This window comes from Argentina anserina, chromosome 6 (genome assembly GCF_933775445.1).
Source record: "Argentina anserina chromosome 6, drPotAnse1.1, whole genome shotgun sequence".
Lineage (NCBI taxonomy): Eukaryota > Viridiplantae > Streptophyta > Magnoliopsida > Rosales > Rosaceae > Argentina > Argentina anserina.
The window spans coordinates 26,311,453-26,326,039 of NC_065877.1; the positions used below are offsets into that span (position 1 = coordinate 26,311,453).

At 38.5% G+C, this 14,587-nt stretch overlaps 3 protein-coding genes across 4 annotated transcripts; 2 read left to right on the forward strand and 1 right to left on the reverse strand.

The window, feature by feature from the left end:
- The first annotated feature begins 4,341 nt into the window (after positions 1–4,341).
- On the forward strand, positions 4,342–6,761 carry LOC126800648 (uncharacterized). Of its 2 annotated transcripts, none has more exons than XM_050528041.1 (3): positions 4,342–4,692; positions 5,673–5,772; positions 6,329–6,761. In XM_050528041.1, the coding sequence occupies exons 1-3, from the start codon at positions 4,416–4,418 to the stop codon at positions 6,366–6,368; spliced, it is 417 nt and encodes a 138-aa protein (XP_050383998.1). In that variant the 5' UTR covers positions 4,342–4,415; the 3' UTR covers positions 6,369–6,761. The 2 variants fall into 2 exon arrangements, with proteins under 2 accessions (XP_050383998.1, XP_050383997.1); XM_050528040.1 differs by having other exon boundaries at positions 4,347–4,692; positions 6,325–6,761.
- A 566-nt stretch (positions 6,762–7,327) lies between these two features.
- LOC126797173 (transcription factor MYB26) lies at positions 7,328–8,793 on the reverse strand. Its single transcript, XM_050523844.1, has 3 exons — positions 8,661–8,793; positions 8,381–8,510; positions 7,328–8,192 (listed from the first exon to the last, which is right to left on the reverse strand). The coding sequence occupies exons 1-3, from the start codon at positions 8,791–8,793 to the stop codon at positions 7,328–7,330; spliced, it is 1,128 nt and encodes a 375-aa protein (XP_050379801.1).
- A 4,203-nt stretch (positions 8,794–12,996) lies between these two features.
- Positions 12,997–14,353, forward strand: LOC126797174 (protein NUCLEAR FUSION DEFECTIVE 4-like). Its single transcript, XM_050523845.1, has 2 exons — positions 12,997–13,489; positions 14,006–14,353. Exons 1-2 carry the CDS (start codon positions 13,154–13,156, stop codon positions 14,351–14,353), a joined length of 684 nt encoding a protein of 227 aa, XP_050379802.1. The 5' UTR covers positions 12,997–13,153.
- Positions 14,354–14,587: the final 234 nt, after the last annotated feature.

Below are 14,587 nucleotides of genomic sequence, written 5' to 3' on the forward strand. Positions count from 1 at the left end.
GTTTCATGTTTCTTTTGATTTTTTAGAGGGCAAAGTCATATTTTTCTTCTTCTTCTAGTATACACCATCAATAACTTAGTTCTATGTAGCAAAGTGGTATGTTTCTTTTATTTTTTAGAGAGCAAAGTGGTATTCATTCTTCTTCTTCTATTTTTTAGTATACACCATCAATAACACTGTTAGTTTCATGTTTCTTTTGATTTTTTAGAGGGCAAAGTCATATTTTTCTTCTTCTTCTTCTAGTATACACCATCAATAACTTAGTTCTATGTAGCAAAGTGGTATGTTTCTTTTATTTTTTAGAGAGCAAAGTGGTATTCATTCTTCTTCTTCTTCTTCTTCTTCTTCTTCTTCTTCTTCTTCTTCTTCTTATGCCTTCCCAACATCTGATATTTTTCTGCAATCTTTGCCTCACCTCAACCACCTACGACTCTCCAATCTCCAATCCAGCCCTGCACTTCGTGTCTTCATAATTTGTCACGACCCCAAAATTTCGAGCTATGAAACTCAAATTTCGAAGTCATGAAAAACTCTAAAACAATCTCAATGAAACGAAATCATTAAAATGTCACAGCGGATCATCGCTGAGTTCAAAATACAACTCAGTCAAACCAATTATTACAAACCAAATTATAATTCGACATTATAACAAATGGAAATGTATAATCCTCACAAAATCTCACAAGAAAATCACACAAAATCCTCACCACAAGCTGTAAATAAATAACTTCAAGTCCCCTGAGCGGTCCGTCAATTCCCGCTAATCCACACCTGCGGAGTTATCCACTACACCATCGAATTGGTGCACCGGGATTGTAAACACAAACCCCGTAAGCTTTACAGCTCGTATAAGTAAAATAAAAATATAACTCGCATATCAATATATACGAAAATCACAAAACATCAAATTATAAATGCACTCATGAGTCAATGGACGACTCATCTGGTTGTCCAAAAATATGAAAATGAAAGTGCTCATGAGAATTGGGCAACCCCTCTGTTTACCCAAATGCATTTATAATACGGATACTAATGAACGCTGGTACACCTCTGTTACCCCTCACGTAGTACACCGCCGATATTGGACAACCATCTGTCATCCAATATCAAAATATATGGGTACTCATAAGCCGATAACCCATATGTTACCTCATATGCAGTACCCCGGCAGACATACTAGAGCTCTAACTGTATCCTAACTTTCGCCCGGCCAAAGGCTAGGTTCCGACATGCCAAACACGTCCGAAGACTGGTCCGAAGACATAAACACGTCCGAAGACATCAATCACGTCCGAAGACAAAACACGTCCGAAGACATCACACGTCCGTAGACAAAATCACGTCCAAAGACAAAACTCTTCAGAAGACATCACGCGTCCGTAGACAAAATCACGTCCGAAGACAAATCACGTCCGAAGACAAATCTCGTCCGAAGACAATTCACTTCCGAAGACAAATCTCGTCCGAAGACAATTCACTTCCGAAGACAAATCACGTCCGAAGACAATTCACGTCTGAAGACAAATCACGTCCGAAGACAAATCACGTCCGAAGACAAAATATTTTAACAAAACTCAATGTTAAAACCACGTACAATAATCATCTCATATTGTACAAATCATATCTCATGCTCGATGTATAAATCTCATTCACCAAAATGAACATATTCACAATGAAATCACGACAGTAATAAATATAGCAAACTATATATATATGTAACTATATACCATTTATACAAATATATATATTCTACTATATCAAATACATGTCATATTTCATTCTTTAAAATTATACAAAATCTTAAATCCCCGCAAGGGTAGATTCGTAAATAAATGAGATTTTACTCACCTTCTTTCATGCGTGCAACTTCCACGACACTGAAAGTAATTTCCTCACTCGTTTCGTCAGTAACCTAATAGCATGATAAATGCTTAGAAAATGATACGTAAAATATCAGGTGACGATTTCAGTATAGCTAAATGTTGTTCATAAAATATTGTTCATAGAACACTGTTCGTGTTTACTAATCATTGTTCTAATGTACTGTTTTTTTATTAAAACACTGTTCACAGTTACCGTTTTTACCAAAACACTGCGCACAGTTACTGTTTACCATGACACTGCTCACAACACTGTTTACTAAAACAATGCTCACATGGACTGTTATAGAACACTGTTCATAAAACACTATTCGCAGTACTATTCATGCGGCATCACTGTTCATTGACTGCCACTAATGATCACCGAATTTCACCACCACAATCTAAATGACATTCCTAACAACTTCCTAGTTCACCATAAAGTCTAATTCTGAGCCTAAACATTTCAATTTAACAAGAACCGAAAAGCCCCAATTTAAAAACATAGAATTTCTTTTCTTCGATTCTCCTAGCACACAACGATTGGGGCTAAATCCTTTGGAGGGTTTGTAGTATGGAAGGAGATCTTCAAAATGAAACAAGAATCGTACCGATTGGTTGCCAGAGGAGGGAGATCCGACGAGTTGAAGTTCGGTGAAATATGCTTTTTCGGAAGAACTTCCGGGTTTCACCGCTCCTAAACGGCGGCGAGATGGCCGGTGACGCTACCACCAATCGACAGGGGATGCATCAACCTTTCAAACGTGACCGGTGCGGCGCTCTATGGTGGCCGGACGACGGAGATCCGGCGGCCCAAAGTCGGCTGCTCGGGAGAGAAATTTCTGGATTTTTTTTCGGATGAACAGTACCCCATGAACAGTACGGATCCGAATTTCTGATTTTCTCCCATTTTTCTCTTTAATTCCCCTATTTATACTATTTTCCAAAATTGTCCAAATATCTTTTGATTCGTAACTTCTTCATACGAACTCCAATTTAGGCGTGCCACGTGTCCACTAATTTGTATCGACGAGCTCTACGACTTTTATGTAAGAAGTTTTCTAAGAATCCCAATGAGTCAAAAGTCAACTCTTGGACTCGTCAAATTGAACGTTTCCGAACAATTAATATTTCGAACCCTTTCGTTTTCATTCTCGGCTAATAAAATTGGATAATGACAAATTTAATAATATTCGTGAACTCATTGGAAATTAGATATGAATTTTTCGGGTTATTACATAATTCCTCTGCACCACCTTTCCTCCAAACCAAGATCGGATCATTTTCGGGTTTCAATCCCATCCCCATAACCGAATTGGCCATTATATCAAATCAAATTCGTAGATTTCAAAACCCAGATTAGGGCTTCTTGATTTTATCGACTTCTTGCTCCCAAATGGAGCCTTCGAATATTCCCCTCCTCATATTGGGTGTCTTTAGGATCCACGAGTTTCTTCCTTCCCTTGTAATCAATTTGATTAATTCATGATAGAGAGCCACATAGAGGTATTCCCCTCCTCATATTGGGTGTCTTTAGGATCCACGAGTTTCTTCCTTCCCTTGTAATCAATTTGATTAATTCATGATAGAGAGCCACATAGAGGTAATGTATATCATAATTTTTCATCTCAATTGAGCACCACTACCAGAATATTCATGGAGAAGAATTACAAGGATGCTCAAGAGTTTGAATCCCAAATTGCTCATCTTGATACAGGAGAGTGGTGGGATTGACTGAGCATTAGATCTCCATAGCCCCAAGAGCTTAGAGCAATTTCATGTAACTCTTGAAAAGACGAACTTGCCCTCAAAGGTTAAACAAAAAGTAGACAAACTAACTAGGTAGATAACAAAATACACCTAAATTGGGTTGTAAATTGAACGTCATTTACTAATAAGATAGTTTTAAAATTATACGCACCTTAATTCTGAATGGTCTATACTTCACTCACCATTCTTAAAATTTTGTCAACTTATTAATGGTCAGATTATAGGAGCTAGGAGTGTCTTTCCTTCCTTTCACATCTATGTTGGGGCCCAAATACATTTGCAAATTGCATGTGGTTTACCATTTATCTTCCTTATACAATACCTATGTATCAATGTATGGTTAGTCATATGTATCAATGTGAACAACAACTTGAATAGGTGGTTGAATTGCTCTTAGTGACCAATTCCACCAACGTTGCTCTTAGTGACCAGAGACGGGAGGAAGTATTTTGACATTAATTAATCTTTGAGTTTAGAGAAATCTTTGACGAAACTTTTCCGAACAAATTAGTCTATGAGCCTAAAAAGTGTTCAAAGAAATTTGATCACAAAAGAAAACCAAAGGTGCACAACGAGCTCAAAAGCTTAAAAGTTAATTTCATTTGATCAAACCCAACAAACTGATTACTCGATCGAGTTTCTTAATAGAGACCCAAATTAGGTAATAGTTAAGAGGGTGGTCATTTCGTCCTTCTTTTCTCAATCATTTAAACGGTGTCGTATTTGGAGTCTTTGGACTCTCTTTATCAGTCTCTACTTGTTGCTCCGTCTTCTTGAAGCACAACAATGGCGTCCAAAACCCTAATCCGTACCGGAGCTTCTCTGATGAACCGGCTCCTATCAAGACCAATCCTCCACCCGAACCCGAACCCGAACCCGAATTCGGCTCACCAGATTGTTTCCCACGCCCTCGAAATCACCCCAAAGTTGTTCCCATCTCTCTCCAACTTCGACACCTCCCTCCGCTTCCCCCAAAACGACGCCGAATCGATCACAAGGGTCTTCAACGATGGGTTCGTCCACCCTTGCGGCCTCCCTTATCTCCCCCTCATCTTACCTGAAGGTACTCTCTTATGGGCTTAACCTCATTTCGGATTTGTTAATAGAAATTTGAAGTCTTTTCAGTATTTAGAACTAGTTTGATCATCAAGTTTACAGCTTTATTTAGATTAGCGGACATTTCAGGGTTTTATGGGTCGGTTGGAATTGGGTTTTGTTTGAATAAGAGTGTGAAAATGTTGATTGACTAAGTTTCATAGATTTGAGAGTAATAGTAATTTGATAGGCTCTGATTTGAACAAGGTTTAGCTTCTATCTTCTAAGCATGTTGATGTTGAACTAAAATGCGTACTCTCGTGAGCTCGGTTTTGTAATTATGTTATGGATTTTGTTTCTGAGGCATTGTGTTTTGGAATCGGCATCTCTGTTTCTTGACATTTGCCATTAAGTTTGTGGTATGTTGGTTAAATAACAGGAACATGCTTGAGTTGAATTGCATTTAGAGCTACACTAACAACACTTGCTTAGAGAATGGGAAGATTTCTTTACATTTTAGGAGTTTAGATTTGAATTTCCCATGTCCTGATTAAAAGAAACAACCTTCATGTCGATGTAGTTCACTAATCTTATACAAGGTTTATGATCAATGGATGCAGTGACATAAGTTTGTTTTGTGTTATAAACTTTTTGTGGGGAGATGTTGCTTTGGAGACTCAGACTATATTCTTGTAGTATGTTAAAACTTTCACATCACTTTGCATTCTTGTCTGAAGTTGTGTTGTTCAGATGGATAGGTGTATTAAGTTAGATATTAGTTTTATAGCTGGTTGAGCTGTTTAATTTCTTCAACTGTTTGAAGTATGATCGGCACTGTAAACTGGGTCCACACTCTCTGCAAGTTTTCATGTAGACCTATAGGCAATGCCAGCCAAGTGTGCTGCATGCCAACCAGAGAAAAGGCTTGCACGAAAAGTAATTTGGACACAGTTTATCTTAATCTTTGGTTTCCAGTCCCACTTACGCGGTATATAAATCATTTCTCAGGTGATGAATCTTCATCTAATGAGCCAATGATATTGTTTCCGAAGCGGACATTCCAGCCTAGTACTATCAAGCGTAAGAGGAACCATGGATTTTTTGCTCGGTAACTCTCTCTCTCTCTATATATATATATATATATATATATATATATATAGATGTATGCTATTTATGAGCAACTTTATCTTTCATTGTAGAACTGTAACATGCAGTAAATTGGATATCAGACAGGTTTTAGAATAACTTTTTTTCAAAAAACAATTTATGCTTACTATGTTACAAACTTTAGATCTGAGCATCTGGCTAGTTAAAAGGAATCAGTAGACTGTGATTCTTTGGATAATATATGCTTAAAGTTGGCCCTGTTCAGATCACTTGAGAAATCATTGAAATACAAGGCTATTATGATAGTCATATCAGCTTATAAAATCACTTCATCTAATGTTAGGCTAGTCATTTGATCGAATAAATCATTTGACCAAAGAAACATTGGCCTAATCTGCAGTTAAATCATTTTTCCTTTCAATGGTCTCTCATTTGGTGGCCTTTAACAGGACAAGTTTTTATTGCTTAGCACCAATATTGTCTTCTCTTATTTTTACGCCTCAACTCGGACAAGAGTTCACCATAAAAGACTAACATATTGACACATGAACAGAAAGGCAACTAAGGGTGGACGGAGAGTCATTGCTCGAAGAATAGCGAAGGGTCGAGCAAGAATTACAGCTTAGCATCTCTTTCACAGCCCTAGTCTTCAATGATCCAATGAGAAAATCTAGTTTAGAAGTTCATGTTTACCTTGGGTGCCTGTAGTTGCTCATAGCCTCGATGTACCCAGGCTTTTTAATGTTTTTTCCCGAGGTCTTACCTCTGTATTTCATAATTGTTGTGAGTTTTGTATGGCCTTTTTTTTGCTTGGATTGAAGAGTCAAAATGTCGTGCAGAGCTATTTCAAATTTTGTACCATCAATTATCCAATCTGCTCACAGTTCAATAGCAAAGACATAGGATGCGATCTGTATACAGAACAAAAGGACGCATTGTTGATCTCATCATTTCTTCTAATAAGGACCTTTCAGATGCTCTTTCGATATCCTTTTCTTCTGTTTTTGTTTCTCTTCCTTTTCTGGTTTTGTTTTCTTTTGGTCCACAGTTAACAGAGAACGATAGTATAACAGTATAAATTGTCTAATTTGTAGATGTCAACGCGAATGACATGTATTAAGAAAGTGTAGATTAAACATTTCGCATATGTCACAGCAAGTTGACTATAGCTAGCTAACGCAAGCCGGATCTGGGTTTTATTTGATACTCAAATAGCGAACAACGAGAGTTCCTCAGTAGGAAAATAATAATGGATCAGTTGCTAGAGTAGAGTACAAGTGATATACAAATACAGAGAGGTACTGTAAGGGGAATACATCAGTATAACAACACCATGTGAAAGAGAGTAAATATCTTTATTCATTCAGGCAAGCATTATTTCTTTAAGGATCCTCATCTAGCAACATTTAGTTTGTCTAGTTTTGGGAATAACAATACCTTATGTGAATGAGTGAATCACAGGAAGCAAATGTATTGCATTGTTTCGTTTATAAACTTTAGTTCCAACCATATAATTAAGGTAACTAATCTGAATATAAGGTGCCATGCCTTGCGAGCTACCTTGCCAGGCTTCCCAAGCTTGAAAGACCATTAGCGTTCGTGATGAATATTTGGCTACTTGGAAATGGTGACAAGGATGAAGATGCAGATGATGATGAAGGCTGTGATAATATTGGCAACGATGATACCAGGGGATCAACGATTTCCAATTGATTGGAAGGAAGCTGCAGATCCAAAGGATTGTAAGAGTCATGTTCATCAAATGGACCGAAACACGATGATAATTTTGCAAGTGAGTCAAGTTCTTGTGGAGGATGATCATCAGGTGCATCAAATGGAATTGCTCTGCAAGCATAACCTTCAATATTGATCTCAAAAAATTGAGGCATCGCGGGTACAACTGATAGACTCTCATGATCATAACCTGCTAGAGATGCCACACTTGGAACCATAAGCTCATTATTGATATTAAAGTGTGAAGCAACTTCAATACTGTTAAAAATTTGTCCTTGTTGATTTGAATCATATAGTTGGGGCTGATAACCCAATGACAACGAGGAATCGTATGACGAGGAATAGCTTGATGGTAAGTGGATGGGGGCTGCAAAATGAAGACGGTTTGAACTATAATTGGTGTAGTCTAACAACTTGAAAATGCTGTGATCACCATGGTAGAAACTAGATGGCGGAATAGGAGCGTAAGGCTGTTCTTGTTGAAGACCCAAATTAGGGTTTGTGAGTGGAGTAGTGAACAAACTATCCTGATCAGAACCAGCAGTACTAGGGTTAAGAAAATGAGAGAATGAGGCAAAAGCAGGAATCACTTCATGGGAGATAAGCTTCTTCTTTATGCTGGAGTTCCAAAAGTTCTTCACTTCATTATCTGTTCTTCCTGGAAGGTGCTTGGCTATCCGAGCCCATCTGGTCAGATATTACACGAGGATAATGTATCAACAATATATAAAGTACATGATCGTGAAAATCTTGAAATGGTCAAGCTAATCAGCACAAAAACAGTACATACATACATACATACATAATATAGATATAAACACATATTACTACAGCATGCATGCACAATATTAATTGCCAATGCCATATCAGTATACCTGTTGCCTAAAATGCTGTGGAGTTGAATGATGAGTGCAGCCTCTTGGGCAGAAAAGCTCCCACGCTTCAAGTCAGGTCTCAGATAATTTATCCATCTCAGTCTGCAGCTCTTTCCACATCTTTGGAGACCTGCATCGATCAGTCACAATAAACAGAAACAACAGAAGTTTGAGTATAAAACAAATTACAATGGGTTCATTTTCAAACCAATTAAAATGAGTAAATGACCATATATATTATATATATATATATATATATATATATAGATTCATGGATTACCAGCAAGTTTTGGAACTGAGCTCCAGCAGCCATGGCCGTAATTCGTTATGTAATTGATGAGCTTTTCATCTTCTTCTGGGGACCATAGCCCTCTCTTCACTTTCTGTTTGTTGCAGCATGAGTGATGCCCCATCTCTCTCAAAGAAGCCCAGTAGTGGCAGAACAATATGGGTCTATAGTTGTGTTTATATATGAAGTTAAAAATTGAACACCACAAACAGATGACGGAAAGTTAAGAGAGAGAGAGGTCCCAATCCCGAAATTTCAAGTGATAAACTCGAAAATTGAAGTCATGAAAAACTCTAAAACAATCTCAAAAATATTGAAATCATCTTATAGTCACAGTGTATCGTAACTGAGTTCATATGACGTCTCAGTCGATTTGATTATTACAAAATCAGTTTATAATTCAAGCATTATAACAAATGGAAATGTAAAATCCTCACAATCCTCACCACAAATAAAAATAATAAACTACGAAATATTCATAGTAGCCTGCCAATTCTGCTAATCCACACTTGCAGAACTATCCCCTACACCATCGAATAGGTGCACCGGGATTGTAAACACAAACCCGGTAAGCTTTGCAGCTTGTATGAGTAAATCAACAGTATAACACAAATAGTAGACAAAAGAAATTACAAATGATATGTAAATATAAATACACTCATAAGACACAAGATGGCCCATTTAGATGTCCAATAAGATCTGTAAATATGTGTACTCATGAGACATTAGGCAACCCATCTGTTTACCAAAATTACGTTTATAATACGGGTACTCATGAGACTCCAGTACTCATCTGTTATCCCTCATGCAGTATGCCGTCATATACTAGGCAACCCATCTATCACCCAATATCACAAAAATATGGGTACTCATGAGACTCAGGTAACCCATATGTTACCCCTCATGCAGTACACCAACAGATAGACTAAAGCTCTAACTGAATCGTAACTGTCACCCGACCAATGCTATGTTCCGATACTGCCAACACGTCCGAAGACAGAAAACGTTTTAACATGACTCAAAGTTAAAACCACGTACAACACAATCCTCACATGTTATTGTACAACAACCAAGCGATTCATGCTCAAATAAAATAAATATTCATGCTATAAATAAACTCATTTGGAAATAAGAATATGACAATATATAATATAACAACTCATATATATATGTATCATATTTACCATTTATACACATATACAACCCACTATTATATATACCTATCATAGTTAGGTCTTTTAAATAAGGTGTAATTATGAATCACCGCCAAGGGTAGACTCGTCATTGTGAGATTTACTCACCTTATTTTCTTGAGCGTAATTTCCACGATACTGAAAGCAAATGCTTCACTTGTTTTGTCGATCACCTAGTTGTATTATAAAGTGGTTAGAAACGTTACATAAAACCTCAGAATCAGTACTACTGTTTACTGTTCACATAAATACTAATCACCGAATTACTGTACATAAATTACTTTTTATAATTTACTGAACAGAAATTAATGATACATTGTTACAGTACATAAATTACTTTTTTACATTTTACTGTACATAAATTACTTTTTATATTTTATTGTACAGAAATTATTTTTTACAAAAAATATTGTTCGGAAACACTGTTCACGTGCGGCGGCGCGTGGGGTTCATGCGCCACCCTCCGGCAGCCGTGCGTGGCGCTTACGCTCCACCCACAGTAGCAGGGCTTGGGGCTCACGCTCCACCCAAACCGGCGCGCGTGGCTTGCCCACCACCGCCCAAAACTATCTCTTCTCATCTCCTCCACCCTTCCAGGGCCTAATGCCATCTCTAGCCCTACTCACTCGCCCTCACGCGCCACCCTAGGCGGCGGCATGAACTCTCCCTCCTCCTCCTTCAAAACTCCACAAATCGCCACAAACTTCACACAATCATGCATATCAAACGATTTAAAACATTTCCATACCCATATTAAACCCTAGAACTGCTGGGGTATCGCCGGAGGAGCTTGAATGCCGGTGGAGGTCGAATTTGTGAAGGGGTGCGGTGGCGGTGCTATTTGAGCTCCAACCTGCTTGCATATGGCACCAGTGGTGAGGATCAGTGATGACGAACTAACCCCCGTGCTCTGGTCTCGCCGGCGAAGAGCTTGGACAACGGTGGAATTTGCAGGATCTTTGGATCGTCGCTCGAGTTTCACGGCGGCGCGAGGAGGCGTGTCGAGTCCCTGGATTGATACTGCAGGCCGTGCGGTGTCTTTGGAGCCGGCAGTAAGGGCCACGGTGGCCGGAGGCGATTTTAAAGAGAATGGGTCGAGAGAGAGATTGAGAGAGAGAGAGAGAGAGAGAGAGGTTTCTGTTTTAGGGAACCCTAATTTCCTAAAAACTCCTTTTATACTTTTTCTAAAATCGGAAACTAACTTCCGTCGACGATAACTTCCACATACGATGTCCAATTAAGGTGCGTGATATGTCCACGAGCTCGTATTGATGAGTTCTACAACTTCCGTGAAGGATATTTTTGGAAACGAGTGACGGAGTAAAAATCGACTCCCGTGTTGCGGAAACGTAATGTTTTAACTTTTAAATTTCCGAAGTCAGTTGTTGTTTCGTTTGACATCGACGAGAAACGAAAAATGCGATTTATTCAATTCTCAAGTTAAATGACTTACAAGAATTTTTACAATGCAAACCCGAAAAAAATCGGGGTATTACAGAGAGAGAGAGAGAGAGAGAGAGAGAGAGAGAGAGAGAGAGAGAGAGAGAGAGAGCTAGGTAGGTTATATTATAAACGATTGAACTGTAGAGTGCGACAGAATTATTAGTCCTGAGGAAATATGAATGACATATGGAAGAGTAAGTATATATGAGGTGGTGAAAGTAATGCATGAAGCGGTGGCAGTGAGTGATATATATGGTGGCCCGATTAGGGTTTGTGGAAAAAGGCTAAATACAGCAGCAGCCTTCTGCTAGACTTGCATGGCTTATAATTGAACCCAAAGCTAGCCCCAGCCCCATTTCAGGTATGGGGTTTGGTTGCACACATGTTTTCCAGGCAGAGTCGCGGGTCCCCACTCTCATTTCGACCTAAACTTACGTACCCAGAAGAAACGGTAACATTTGGTCAAATAGTAGTGTAATGTATTTGATGTTTAAGCTAGGCTTAAACAAAACATGCAAAATTTGTATAAGATGTTTGATGACTTTGATCAAGTTGAACCTGATCATGAATAAGAAATTTTCTATAGTATGAGCCTTTAATGCATATATAATTCAATTTGCGATTCTTTAATTGTCAGCTCAACGCCTCAAACATATGCACTGTCGCTAGCTTGTTCTTCGTTATTAATTAAAATAAGGAAGATAGACGGGCTGGGTTATCTAGCTCTTCGATCTGGAATACCAGAGACCCAGAGTACGTACGTCTTCGACAGGCCGCGTCCTTTCATCTCAAGGCAGAAGGGATCCCAAACAAGCGCGCGGGTGTACGTGTACGACCGTTCAATCTTCTTATATATACAGTTACACACACACATTGTTGTAAATGAGAAATTGGAAATGCTAGTAAGATTTGAATCCATGTATAACATGCATTAGTTTAGACATCTATATAGCATGTCACAGCTTATCGAGTTACCGCGGACATTAAGATGATCATATACTTCCATTAAGATAGAGGGGGATCGATAGGTCCAATTTTTTCACGTTTTACCAACTTTATACCTGAATGCATGTGCATGATACACTTGTCTCTACTATTTTACAAGGTTGAAATCATTAATGGGTTTTGGAATAAGATTAGAGACGCATGGAGAATCTCCCAGGGCCGATCGATGCATACATGCCTTATTTTTAAGGCAATTCATGGCTCCATTTTGTTAAGAGAAAACGATAGAAAAGAAAACACTTAGTAATTAAAGAGTATACAGATTCAAACTAGCTTCTAAGGCTGCGTTTGGTAGGGCTTATCACCTCTGGTGATTATAAGTTAAGCTCTCTATCATGTTTGGTAACTTAACTTATTCCTTCCAGCTTTTAAAAGCTCTGGCTTTTTCTTCATATAAGCAGAAGCTGCTCCCCACTTCCTTTTAGAAACAGAAGCAGAAGCCGAGCTTACACGCGATATACTGTAGCGAAACTTAAATGAAATTTTTTAAATCTCATTGAGTACCCTCAACAACGTGATCAAATTACATAATGTACCCAAGCTCGAAACTCTCTCTTCCTCCACCAGTCGTCCGTGATGAAACTCCGACGCCATAACCAAGCGCCTCTCTATGTATTTCTATCTCTCTCTCTCTCTCTCCCTCTCGCCTCTGTCTTCTTTCTGATCCAGAATGTCAATCAGAGAGCTCCTCATCCCTGTGTTAAATTTCATAATAATTATTATTATATATATAGCAACAAGGCACTGAGAAAAAAACACCAGTCAACCTGCTAACTCATCAGTATTCATATTCAATTATTCAGAGATCCCAAACTAGCTCACAAAGCTGTACCAAACACAAAGATGGCACCGCTTCATGGGAAGTTCAAAACCTTCAAGAACAGTAGATGGCTTGTGTTTGTGTGTGCAATGTGGATTCAGTCCTTTGCAGGAATTGGGTACTTGTTTGGGAGCATTTCTCCTGTGATAAAGAGCACCATGGGGTACACCCAGAGGCAGGTGGCAATTCTGGGAGTGGCCAAGGACTTAGGTGATGCTATTGGATTTATTGCCAGATACTTATCCGAGATTATACCCAGTTGGGGACTTTTGGCCATTGGAACAGTGATCAATTGTCTTGGATATGGATTGCTTTGGCTTATTGTCTCACAAAAGATTGTTGCTTTGCCTTTGTGGGTGGTGAGTAGTTCAATCAAGTTTGAATCTTGATCATCAAGTCTGGTTTTGGGTTGTTTCTTGGTATGGCTAGCTTCCCTTTTTTGTGGGTACCAATAGTTAGCTGCTGAATTTGCTGTTTCATTGTATATGCATATTGTCTGAAAAACTTGATTACTTTTGCTTGATATACCAAGATTAGCTTATAATTGAATAACCCTTTTAGCCGGTGATTAGCTATCAGATTGGAAAGCACCAAAGAGTTGGCCATCTTTTTATACTGGTATTGAAATTCTGAGAGAGAACTTACGGTGTTGATTGTTGAGCATGGTTACTTTAGTCTTTGTTGATTTGCATAGGATTATAGGAATGTGACATATAATATTTAGAGATGTGGTCATTCTGTTTAAGAATAAATGTTCATTTTCTTGTGCTTGGAACATGTGAACAACCGTGCATTTTGTTCATATTCAGAAGAGTTATGCAATTCTTAAAATTTTTCTGTGGACTTAGTTTAACCAAGCAAGTTTTTGTCTGCAGCTTTGCATTGCTATATATGTGGGAACGAACGGAGAGACCTTCTTCAACACAGCGGCTTTGATTTTGTGTGTGCAGAACTTTCCCAAAAGCCGGGGACCTGTTGTGTACGCTGGTTTAAGTGGTGCAATAATATCTCAGATTTATGCAATGTTCAATGCCCCAAGCAATGCATCGTTGATTTTTATGATTGCAGTTGGTCCATCAATGGTTGTTATTGCTCTGATGTTCATTGTTAGGCCTGTGGGGGGTCACAGACAAGTCAGACCAGGTGACAATGCAGGATTCACGTTTACATATAGTGTTTTGCCTTGTTCTGGCAGCTTATTTGTTGGGAGTTATAATAGTTGAGGATTTGTTTGATTTGTGCCAAACTTTGATTACATTGCTTGCGGCCATTTTAATAGTCTCTGTAGTGCTTCCAATTGTTATCCCCATCATATTGACTTTTATTTCACATCGTCTGTAACTTTTAATGAGAATATTCTCAGGCTTCAGATCGCAGTGAATAACTCCCAGGTGATGCAAGTATTCCAATGCCTCTAAACATTGACGAGTTATGGCCTGTTATGAGTGCATGGTTAA